Source organism: Miscanthus floridulus, chromosome 18 (genome assembly GCF_019320115.1).
Source record: "Miscanthus floridulus cultivar M001 chromosome 18, ASM1932011v1, whole genome shotgun sequence".
Taxonomy (NCBI): Eukaryota; Viridiplantae; Streptophyta; class Magnoliopsida; order Poales; family Poaceae; genus Miscanthus; species Miscanthus floridulus.
Genome location: NC_089597.1, coordinates 99,347,139 through 99,359,899, shown reverse-complemented (window position 1 = coordinate 99,359,899; position 12,761 = coordinate 99,347,139). Strand labels below are relative to the sequence as shown.

General features: G+C 46.3%; 1 protein-coding gene across 1 annotated transcript; it reads left to right on the top strand.

The window, feature by feature from the left end:
- Positions 1-1,923: 1,923 nt before the first annotated feature.
- LOC136521917 (L-type lectin-domain containing receptor kinase IX.1-like) lies at positions 1,924-6,301 on the top strand. The gene is made up of 4 exons (XM_066515690.1): positions 1,924-2,244; positions 2,334-2,835; positions 4,579-5,128; positions 5,254-6,301. Exons 1-4 carry the CDS (start codon positions 1,924-1,926, stop codon positions 6,107-6,109), a joined length of 2,229 nt encoding a protein of 742 aa, XP_066371787.1. The 3' UTR covers positions 6,110-6,301.
- The last annotated feature ends 6,460 nt before the right edge of the window (positions 6,302-12,761 follow it).

Here is a 12,761-nt window from a genome sequence, read left to right as displayed (position 1 = left end):
GACAAATCAATCAGAAAGTCACAGATTCAAAAATAAATTAGAGAACTTGTTGGATCTTGTTATCTCGCCCGTTCAAAGTGCTCACTGTCAGCTTTTGCCCTGCGCCCCCGCCGGCATACGCCTTGGCCTTGCTCGCCCTAGGAGGATGGAGGAGGAGAGGAAAAAAGGTTCAATGCACGAATAGGCGATGTTGTCGGAGGAGGGGAGCGACCTTAGGCCTCGACGCAGTGGCGGATGGAGTGCGGACTGGGAAGGGGAGCAACCGCCGACCATGGAGGAGTTGAGCGACCATCGGCCGTGGGTGCAATCGACAGAGTGGAGAGGAAAGGAGAGTGTACAGAGTTGGAAGGGAAGAGGTAGATTTGTGGATTGAGTCACATGAGGTACTAGAGCGGGGAGACGTTAGAGGGAGCGAAGGTTGGTAGAGGGCGAACAGAAGAGTAGGGGCAGCAACCAAAAAGTTAGGAATTCAATGTTATTTTATATATTCATAAGGTTTTCATAGAGTGTAGGCACTACGGGTTGAGTTAGCGGCCCAAGCATATGACACTAACTATTGGACTATGCTGGCACTGCACGAGCACGACTTACATCTGGCCCTGCCTTGTGTCACCCATTTTTTTTTTAGGGAACCGGAGGGGCCGAGGCCCCTATAGATTTTTATTAAAATTTAACCAAAGTACAAACTACAAACTAAGGAGCAAACTAGAGCAGGAGGAGTACAACACAAGACAAGACAGCTTTAAGAAACAAAGAAGGAAACAAAGAAAATGAGCCTAAGGCTTTGATCAATTACAAGTTTTGGATCCATTGGTCGAAGATTGCTGACAAACTAGCTGTGCTTCTCTGAAGAAATTTTTTTTGCTTCTCTGAAGAATTTTTTTTGCAGTCCTGAGTCCCAACTTGATTATTGTTGAAGATCAATTCATTCCTAGCCCACCAAATTGTCCAGCTCATGAGAATGACAGCCACCATGAAGAACTGACTCTGCATTTGATCTTTGATTATATTGCTATCACATTTTTAAAAGTTCCCCGTGCCTGAATCGTGTTCAGGTTTAAAATTCCCCAACATTGCTGAGCAAAAGGACAATGCCAAAATAGATGCTCAACAGTTTTGTCCACCATGAGGGAGCAGATTTCACAGTTATATGAATCCAAGGCCATATTTTTCCTTCTAAGGATATTCCTTGTGCTTAGTTATCTTTTAGCTGTAACCAATAAAAGACCTTGTGTTTTGGTTGACAATATGATTTCCATAGCCATTTAAAGGCTGGGTCAATTTCATGATGCCCAAGCATTTTTTTTATGCTGCTGCAGGTCTGAACTTAGCTGATCCTCTAGAGTATGTCCAAGCATCATTATTCTGTTCTTCTCGTGTTGAATTTTCCATTACTTGTTGGATGCTTAGAACTTGATCAAAGGCCACTTGGGATAAAGGTAGATTGAAGAGATCCATGATATTTTCTTTATCAAAAGCTTTCTTGTCGCCCATTTCGCCATTTGTATGTAGACTGAGGCACTCCCTGGGCCGATGACGACGGCGCATGATGCATGTGCGACGATCCTGCCAAGGTTGACGCTCACGCTCCTCCAATGCGTTTGATTGCTATCGATGGTTGCGGAGGTGGTTTCCTGGAAGTCGCGCAGGTGGTTCTCCCCTGGCTCCGGCCGGGTGCGCAGATCATTTGGAGATAATATAATCATGTGCGACGTAGCTACCCACAGACCGTACGGCCGGCCGAATTAGTTTTATTTTGTTTTAATTCAAAAATTCAAGCCGGCCGATTGCAGACGGAGACCAAAGGCGACGAAACGACGACCCCTGGTCTACAGGAACCAACCACCTACAGCCTAGCTAGGTTGATAGATATATCTGTGACCATATACTTGCACAAAGAGCTGTAGTAGCCAGCCACCTGCCATGGCCATGGTTATGGGTTCCAAGAGCCCTCCTCTCCTCCTCAGCCTCGCCTACCTGCTCTATGTCTGTGTTGCCCATGTCACCTCGCTTAGCTTCGACTACAACTTCTCCATCCCCGGCGTCCTCAACAGCGCTAACATCAAGTACATGTCTGACGCCACTCCTGGCAGCGATCGGATCGACCTGACGAACGACACGATCTGGAGCACCGGCCGTGTGGCGTACGGGCAGCCGTTGCAGCTCTGGGACGACACCGGAAACGTCGCCAGCTTCACCTCCAACTTCACCCTCGCTATCAAGCCGCACAACAGCACCAACCAGGCAACTTAACTATCCAAAGAACTTCTAATTAAGCTTTCTCGATGTTCGCACCAGCTCTCGTTAGATGTGAGACTTGCTGCGCAGTGCAGGCCGACGGCATGGCGTTCTACATCGGACCGTGGCCGCCAAACCTGCCGGGGGACTCCAGAGGCGGCTTCCTCGGTCTCTTCAACAACCCCAACAACACGGCCAACTCCGTCTTCCCGCCGACCGTCGCCGTGGAGTTCGACGCGTTCAGGAACAACGACTGGGACCCCAACAACACCGTGAACCATCTTGGCGTGGACGTCAATAGCATCACGTCGCGCGCGTACATGGCGCTGCCGGACGGGAGCTTCAACGGGACCATGTCGGCGTGGGTCAGATACGAAACCGACATGAGCACGCTGTCAGTGACCCTTCGCTTCGACGATCTGCCGGAGCTGGGCCTCTACAACGTCAGCGCGATCGTCGACTTCAAGGACGCCGGGCTGCCGCAGGACGCGGCGGTCGGGTTCTCGGGAGCCACCGGGGATTTCATCGAACGCCACCAGATTCTTTCTTGGTCGTTCGAGTCCACTCTCACCAGCGTCGCCGTCGTCAACAAGACCGGTAAGTGTCTATCCCTGTCTATAGAAAAAAAAAGGAAACTTCTTCATCATGACTATCTTTATTTACCGTTTCACATTGGTCAGTAGTTGGATCTTACGTGGTCCACGAACATAATGTACTGCTTTTCTGAAATCAAATTCATAATCTGGGAACAAATTTTATTATCACCAAAATGTACATGCGTTCTATGCAAAATCTCTCGACAAACCTGTACGTTCAGTAAATAATGTGCAATTTTCATAAGCGTCTACAAAACTTTTAGTGGATATGCATCAAATCAAATTTACTATTTCCTCGATTTCAAATTGTAAGACGTTTTATCTACATCCATAGTTTTTGTTATGCACTTATTATTAGATATATTATGTCTATATATATATATATATAGAAAAACAATGTATAAAAAACAAACATCTTATAATTTATTTATAGTATGGAGGGAGTATGTTAGTGTGTCCATCATTTTTTGAGTAAAGTCCGATTTACCCCTTGACTAAATTAAAAGAAAAACTTAATACCAAACAACATATACACCCCCGACTTTCAAATCTGGATATAATACTCTACTTGACCATTCCAAAGTGGTTTCTCGATGATTTTATGATTTGGCGGCGGAGCCCACGTGTTAAATGGCCACTCTATGTCTTTTATGTAAAAAAACATAATTTTTTCATATGAAGTCAGTTGAATATAAATTTTATATCAAAATTATAGAGATCAATGCGATCTACAACCTTGTAGTTGATAACCTTTTTATTTGATATCTTTTAGATGATCAAATATCTATTTTAAATTATCATATTTTAAAATTGAAATTTTTTATTTTTTGAAACAACCTAGGATGTTGGCACGGTCTATACCAAAACTGTACATCTAATTAATATGATCTACAATTATGTTGTCGACAACTTCTTTTATCCGAGATTGTTTAGAGGCCCAAATATTTATTTCAAGGTCCCATATTTTGAAATTCAAAACTTTTGAATTTTTTAATCAACCTTGGATGTTGACATGCATGATAATTGATATACACCAAATTTGTAGCTCTAAATGGCATATACAACTTTGTAGTTGACAACATTCTTGTGAGATCATTTAGAGCACCAAATATTTATTTTAATTTCTCAGATTTGAAAATCCATTTTGTTTGAATTTTTCTAATTATCTCGTACATTGACAAGGTATATACTAAAGTTATAGACCTCAATGTCATCTATAACTTTGTAGTTATAAACTTTTTTATTTCTTTAGAGGTCCAAATATTTGTTTAGAGGTACAAAGTTCTTTGATTATAAAATTCAAAATTTTGATTTTTTCAATCTGACCTTGGTGGAGACGCTCTATTCCAAATTAGAAGTTCTTGAAGTGATCTAAAACTTTGTAGTTGAAAATATTTTGATTTGATATCATTTAGGAGCCGAAATGCTCAAACCAAAGAAATGTGGTATCCACATGCTACATTAGCCAAAATCACGCCATGGAAACCACTCTAAACTATTTTAGAGAGGTTTTTATCTGATTTTGAATTATGGAGGTACGTTTTCTGGTCTTCGAGTTTGAGGTGTTTTCTAAATTCAGCGACAATTTCGGGGGCCCAATTGGACTTCGTGGTTATGTGATTACGTTACTCATCAGTGAATGATATGCAATTTTTTTGTAGGATCTGCAGTTGAGTTTGTGGTTATGTGACTACAGTACTATTTGAACTTTAGGCATCTAATTTAATGTGCTTGTAAATGACAGAAAACAAAACTACAAAGACGAAAAACATCAGCCTAATAGCCGGACTGGTACCCACCGGGATCGTTGTACTACTGCTTGTCGTTGCGGTGTGCCTCGGCTATCGCAGATACCTAAAAAGACAGAGTGCGAAACAAATACAAGAGGCACCAGAAGGCACAAAGATTCCTCTCGACGAAGACATGAACGATGAGTTTGAGAAGGGGACAGGGCCTCGGAGATTCACCTACAGCCAATTGTCACAGGCGACACACGGATTCTCTGACGACGAGAAGCTCGGTGAGGGCGGTTTCGGATCAGTCTACCGAGGGTACCTGCAGGACCAGGGGCTCCATGTAGCCATCAAGAGGGTCTCCAAGACGTCGAGGCAAGGGAGGAAGGAGTACATCTCCGAGGTGACCATCATAGGCCGTCTCAGGCATCGCAACCTTGCGCAGCTTGTTGGGTGGTGCCACGAGGCCGACGAGCTCCTGCTCGTGTACGAGCTCATGACGAACGGCAGCCTCGACGACCATCTCTACAGCACGAGTGACATTCTAACATGGCCAGTCAGGTATGAACATTATCAGTCAAATGAATTGGTCTAATTCGCAAAAAAAAAAAAAAGAATTGGTCTGTTCAATTGATGGTATTACTAGTTTTTTAAAACTTCAAGAATTTTATTTTTTTTGGCGTCAGGTACAACATCATTCTTGGCATGGGCTCTGCTCTCCTGTACCTTCACCAGGAGTGGGAGCAGTGCGTGGTGCACCGGGACATCAAGCCGAGCAACGTGATGCTGGACTCGTCGTTCAACGCCAAGCTCGGCGACTTCGGCCTCGCCCGCCTCGTCAACCACAGCCACGCCGCGCACACCACGATGCTCGCCGGCACCAAGGGGTACATAGACCCGGAGTGCGTGGTGACCAGCCGCGCGAGCGCCCAGTCCGATGTCTACAGCTTCGGCGTCGTCCTCCTCGAGATCGCCTGCGGTAGGAAGCCCGTCGTCCCGCAGGAGGACGAGGACAAGGTGTTGCTCGTGCACTGGGTCTGGGACATGTACGGGAGAGGCGAGCTCCTCGACGCCGCGGACGCGCGGCTGCACGACGCCGGCGAGTTCGACGTGCTGGAGATGGAGCGGACGCTGGTCGTGGGGCTGTGGTGCATGCATCCAGACCGCGCGTCCAGGGCTTCCATCCGGCAGGCTATGAACGTGCTGCAGTTTGAGGCTTCTTTGCCGGAGCTCCCGCTAGAGATGCCCGTGGCGACGTACGGACCACCTGTTTCTAGAGGTTACCGGTCGAGCACCACATCTTCATCCGTGAGTGAAAACACTCCTGCAGGCCACTCGTCGACTAGTGATTGGACGGCGCACTCCTCGGGCTCGTCAGTGAAGAGTGGCACCCAAGGGACACGCTCTTTTGTCACTTCCAACACAAGGAATACAGCAAGAGGCAGTGTACGAGAACCCACCTCATCACCCGGTCGTATCTCGGACCGGTCGAGCACTCGTTCAAGCGGTGGACTCTCGGACAGGACACTCTATTCTTCGTAGCTTGTCTGACTTTGTATAGGTCTATATATTGCCCGTCGTCTTATCATGTTGTCTTGTTTTTGTGCTTGCAGCTAGCCATCAGTTAAGGTACTCCTCTAGTCTACGATATAATGTGAGATAAGGTTTTTTTTTTTTGGGTTGAACAGACGAGTGCATACAACTCAATATGGTATCACATATAGGTAGGATCTCTTTTTTTTTAACACCACCCACCCATTGTATGTCCTCTGCTAGTCTCAACTCGTCTTCAAACTTTTGGGCTGAATTGATCGGTTAATCCAACTCAATATGGTATCAAAATCATGGTCTTGAGTTTAAATCCTAACGTCATAATTAAATAAAATAGTCGCAGTCGACTCATATTTCCACTTTTGAGGCCTGAAGCAGACTCATATTTCCACTTTTGAGGCCTGAGGCAGCCGACACGTAAGTGAAAGACTCAAAGTATAATGGAAATGTCGTCTTTTTCTAACAACTTAAACTTTTGGGCCAAACCGACCGGTGCATACGACTCAATATAGTGGCAACTAAATTTTGTAGCATCGGTCATTTCGGGAAAATGAGAGGGTCGGGTTTTGGATATGGAGTAAAATTCCATACTGTACTTCTTGATTCCATAGTGCATAGCTCTTGGTGAGAGAACTAAAATTCATCTCTGAATCAACCAATTTGAATTTACATGCAAAAAATTATGACAATTGATATTATTCAGCTCATCAAACCGGAGAATCCTAGCGTTACAATAATTTGACACTTATTTGTAAGAGTTTTGCCTCCTAACCGGTGTAGGTATCCCCATCCTTTAAATATACGAAAATTCTCAGCCACGGGTGTCCGTCTTGTCCGGACTCACCTCCCACACCTGTGTAGCCGACTGGCCCCATCTCTCTAAAAAAATCCTCACTCCCACACGACAGCCACCCGCAGCTCTGCTCCCATTCTGTCGGTGCCAGGGGCAACCAACTCCACTTACTTCCCCCGGGGCCCTTGCCTACCTTCGCAATGTCAGGCTCCGCCACTGGAGTCGCACCTCCCACCTGTCCCACCCTCATCGCCGGTGCCGACACCGGCGTCCTCTTCATCACCTCCTCCTATTGCTAGAGATGGCGAGGTCATCGTGGCCGTGTCGTACTTTGCGCCCGCCTCGAGGCTCCTCGCGCCCTGGTGCCAGTGCGAAAGAAGCTCACGACAGCCAAGCCTGTGGTGCTCTTCGCTCCGCCGCCTCCCTGCCCCGATCTGCCTATTGAGGCGGTTATTGAGTTTCTCAACGTGCCTGACATGGTGGTCATCACGCTAGTGTCACGCCTGACATGTTGCAAGCGTATGTTTCAGATGTTTCAGAGGTATGTTGCAAGTGTTTCATATGGATGTTGCAAAAGTAAATCATGATGTTGCATTTATGGCAGTGCCTATACACATATGTTGCATGCGTCTACTCCAAATGTTTCATCTGTTTTTTAAATATATGTTGTAAGTGTGTTTATTTGGATGTTGCATATGTTTCACACAAATGTTGAAAGTGTTTTATCTAGATGTTGCATATGTTTTGCAATGGCTTTTCAAGTGTTTTTAGGTGTTTTTGCAAGTGTTTTAGATGCATGTTTCAACGGTTTCATCTGTCTTCAAACGTATGTTATAAATGTTTCATATGGATGTTTCAAAAGGAGATCGGGTGTTGCACATATTGTAATGGCGCCGTTGGCTGGCAGACGGGGACGCGACAGGACTTGGTGCGGACCTTGACGGAGGAGCAATTGTCTAGGGATGCGAAGAAGGTAGCGCGGCGGGGGATGGGGCACGACGCTGCACGGCATTGTAGGAGCCTGCGAAGGGGGCGCGACAGGGACTATGGAGGGGGCGCGGTAGGGGCATGCCAAAAATGGCAGCGCAGTGGCGGATGGGAGCGCGGAGATGATAGGTCGTGGATGGGGACATGGGCACGAAAGCTTCTATTTGTCGAATCGGATTACCCTAACCTGCGTCTAGAAGTGTCCTTTGGGCTGGATCTCCGGGTGCTAGTGTTGCCCCGTCGCGGCCATAGGATTGGAATCGTGGTGAGCCATCCCTAGTGGCCCTCCACGCAGCCAGCCACGCTACCTCTGTATCCACCTCGCCTCCCTCCATCTCCAGCACACGTTCGTCGAGGCAGATATCTGCCGACACATTGCCGCCGCTGGTGCCGCCTCCAGCGTGCTGCTAGTATGCGTGGCTGGCCCTACACCGAGCCTCCAACCGTCCAAGCAGCAATTAGATGGTGTGCTTATGTAACACCCTCGGTGTTACGCCCTAAACCAACCACTAAATCGTGTCACGAGCATCATGTTTATATGTTAATGCATGTGATAAAGTGTGTAGATCAATTTCTGTAACTCTAACGATCAACAGAAATGTGAAACAAAAGTTGATTCAATAATTGTGTTATATCACTTAGGGTTTAAAACTAATTTTTATTAAGCAAAAATGCTATGAAACATGTACGTGATACTTAAATAAAGTTTGAAGTACAAACTTTGTAGATGACAGTGAAATAGTTGCGGTCGAAAAATGATATTACTAGCTAATAATTCCACTAGCTTAGAAATCGCAATTAGAAACCAAAATCAACTCAAATACTTAGAAATTTTCAAGTCTGTCAACAGCAGGACATTGCTATGTTTAGCAATTTATTTTGAGCAATCGGGTTTAGGAGTTATGTAGTGTTAAAGCTTGATTTGGTAGTCTTATATACTGTCTGGACTATAGTGAAGACCGATTAAATTTAGGAGCAACGATTTAGTAGCGGTGAGAGCTTTAATATTCGTGCATGACACGTCCTCGGGAGAGTTTGCCGTGTGCGCGCGGTCATCGTGCCTCGGGGGCGTGTCACCGCCACGTCAGTGCGCTTTGCGCACGCACGCGCGTTGCCGCGCCTGGCCGGCCACGGCTGCCCTGTCTTGGCTGCCTTGGCTCGACTACGTGGAGCCGTCGCTGCTGCCGCTCGCACGGCGGGGTGGCGTTGCCCTGCTCCGCGCGCTAACGCGCCGCCACCGCCTCGTGCCATGTCGTAGTCATTGCTGCTGCAGTCCCATCCGTCGAGCTTGCGTCTGTCTGTTGCGCCCGCTCCTCGCCGCTGACCCAGTTTGATGCCGCGCGCACGTGGCCGCTCGCCGTCGCTTGCCATTTATGGCACTGCGGCCGCACGGGCCATGGCCGGTCGGGGACGCGCGCGTTGTCCGTAGCCCGTACGCGGGTATGTTTGCATCGCGTCACCCACATGCCGCCGAGCCGAAGCAGTGCCAAGCCCACCTATCGCCCCATCACTTCTCTCTCTCCCTCTCCGCTACTACCATCATAGCTGCGCCCACGTGGTTAGCCAGCGAGGGATCACCTCGCCTCAATTCAGCGCGTCTGTAGTTCAGTCATCATGCCTACTTGCTATCCAACCCTACCAAGCCATGATGGAGGCGCTGCCAAGCTCCAATTTTGGAGTTTTCCCTCCGCCGTGCCATTAAGGCCAGGTTCGGCCGTGGCCGAGGGCAACCAACCATCGCATCATCTCATGCCTAGCCAACTGCGCCATGAGCTTCGCCTCCACCTTCACTACACCCTACGCTCCTCGCTTGCACCTCTACCGCCTCGCCGATGCTGCTGACGCGACCGCGCCATCGTGGAGTGCCACCGCCTCTCGCTGGCCACACATGGTCAGTCCTGCTCGGGGTATCTCCGATCGAACCATCACTGCAGTCGTGACCGAGGTAAGCTAGTGATGCTCTCATGCTAGCCAGTAGCGGTGCGGTGGCCTAGGGTGACCGGTACGGTCACGCCACCGTCGCATGCGGCCGCTCACCGTGGCTGTCACTCCCGCAAGCTCCGCCGCTACCGTAGCTTCGGCTAGTGTAGGCACTTGGGCTGTAGGTGCAGGTCGGCCCGCTAGCTGGGCCAGGGCGGGTCCTGGTTGGCCTGCGTGGCCATCTAGTGCCGTGTTCGCCGTGCTAGCGCGCGTAGGGGTGGCCAGGGACCTCCTCGATGCGAAGGTGAATTATTACAGGGTCATGAGTGCATGATTGCTGACCACGGGAATAGCGCGCATAGTGGCCGCGTGATTTCATTTAAGCGCAGGGACTTTTGTGTGCAACAGCGGCAGCGCGCGCGGGCTCCCCCGTGCGTGGTCCACGTCCGTGCGGTTCGCTCGTGGGCCGCGCCTTGTTGGGCCATGAGGCCGAATTGCCTTTTCTTTTTCCTAAAAAATAGAAATAGTCTTATATTTTACATTCTAAGGTGAACTTTGGAAATTAATATCAATTCGCTTAGATGTCCAAAAATTATGAAATAAATTTTGTTTAGTTTCTAAAAATGTTGTCTATCTGATGGCATAGTTAGGTTATGCATGTCTGAGTTGATATTGAGGCCTATTAAATCAATTGTGAGTGTTTAGTATTATTTAGATTAATATTTGTAGTAATTTTTGTGGCAAATGGGTAATAGTTTTGTCCATGAAAATTTTACAGTAGCTCCATAGTATTATTATGTGCCATCTATAATTTTTGTAGCTTCATAATAATTAGTTTGTTAAGGTAACTAATGAGCCTTAGTTTACATATATAGTAAATAAAAAGAAATAGAGAAGCACCTAGGGATTTTATAACTAAAACATTGTGGGAAATTAGTACCTAGTTCGACAACTTGGATACGTGGCCTAGTACGTTAATCGTCAGCGCTAGCTCGTTAGCTTGAGAGGCATAATTATATTTTAAGAGTTGCGATTGCCGTTGATTATTTACGTCCCTGCGTTGCATCCACGTATATTATAATAGGAACAACGATGGATCGGGAAGACATCTGGAGTAGCAGAAGCAGATGGTGACTTGATGATCATGCCACCAAGATGAAAGCTAACTTGGTTATATCTTACCCAAACAAGCCCCGGTGCATAACCTCTATTATTCTGCATTTTATTTTATGCTTGTGCATTAAGTTTTAAAGAGTTGAATAAAAACCACTTGCATATATATATATCCTTATCCTATTAGTCCTACTAGTATGTCAGGATAGTGTAGATTGCTATGCTATATGATCCGATAGAAGTCGAGTGATTGCCTGTCACTCGTGAGAGATGGGAAAGATATTACCGTTGTTATTATATTACTATCACATGGAATATATATGAATGATAATTGGAGACCGGGCAGAATGATACTTTGGATCTGGACTTGGTTTGGCATTCGAGCGAGGCTTGGATTGCACTTGTTTCGCCTACGTCGGTTAAGGACCGGCCGTTGCATTGGATTCTAGTCAGGTCATAAACTTATTATCCTGAGCACATACTTGCTTATGGGAGCGGAAAGGCTTGTTGCTCTTTTGTCGTGGGTTTCGGTTCTTTTTGGACCGACAGATTGGAGGCGGGGATGGTGGAGGTCTAAGCACCATACTGAGTTCAGGACTTAGGTGTGGGGGCTTGGAGTCCAAGTTTGGACGAGGACTAGGACCCCTTGACAGGAGAGTGATGGGTTGTCCTGCTTATACCTGGGGTACAAACGGGGCGTGTGGTTTAGGATACCCAGCTGGGCACATTGATTCGTGAATCGCCGGGTAATTCGGTACGACTTGTCTACAATCTAGCACCGTAGTAAGAACTGGAAGATGAAAGATGGTAAAATGGTCCTGATTGCTTAAAACTTGCTTGAAAGTAGCACATGTGCTTGCATAGAATGGTTAGTTAATGAATTAATGATGACTGCTAATAAAATTAAATATAAGGACGCACGTTTAGTAATGCTCCTACAACTGCAATAAACCCACAAGCCAGATAGCCTTGCATATTCTTTAGAGTCTTTTCTTTCCTCCTGACAGGTAAGTCTTGCAGAGTACAATTGAGTACTCAGGGTTTGTTCTATCCTGTTGTAGTTGGCAGGAACATGTGGAGCTGACGCTTGTGTGTGGAAACCTCTTGGTGGGTTCAGCGAGGATTTCCTTAACATTACGGACATTGAGTTTATTTGAAACTTTCACCCAAATGTTTTACAATGGAAAAATTTATAACCTGTTATGATGTATATAACGGATCATCATGTTAATGTTTAACTTGTCATTAAATGATTTTATTTTCGCTGAAACTCTGATAACATGGTTATTTTCTGTTGTTATAAACTATAAATATTATACTCTGATGTTGCATGGAAAGTGATGTAAGAAATGACTTAAGAATGTTGTAAGCTTTATTCTCTCATTTGTGATCCTGATGAAAAAATGTGAATTTTCAGGTTCTCTCTTGGGGTGTGCTCGACGGAACTGCGTAATTTAGTGTCCTCCCTTGAGTATTTAGTGTCTAATGGAAGACAAGTACTCCTGGGAGGCATTACATTAGGCGGTTTTGCCATAGCTTGGAACCAAATGTTGCAAGCGTATGTTTTGGGTGTTTCAAAGGTATGTTGCAAGTGTTTCGTATAGATGTAGATCGGGATGTTTCATATGTTGTAATGGTTGTACACGTATGTTGCAAGCGTTTGTTCCAAATATTTCATCTGTTTTTTAAATGTATGTTGCAAGTGTGTTTATCTAGATGTTCCATATGTTTCACACATATGTTGCAAGTGTTTTGTCTAGATGTTGCATATCTCTTTCAATGGCTTTTTTCAAGTGTTTTTAGGTGTTTTTGTAAGTGTTTCAGACACAA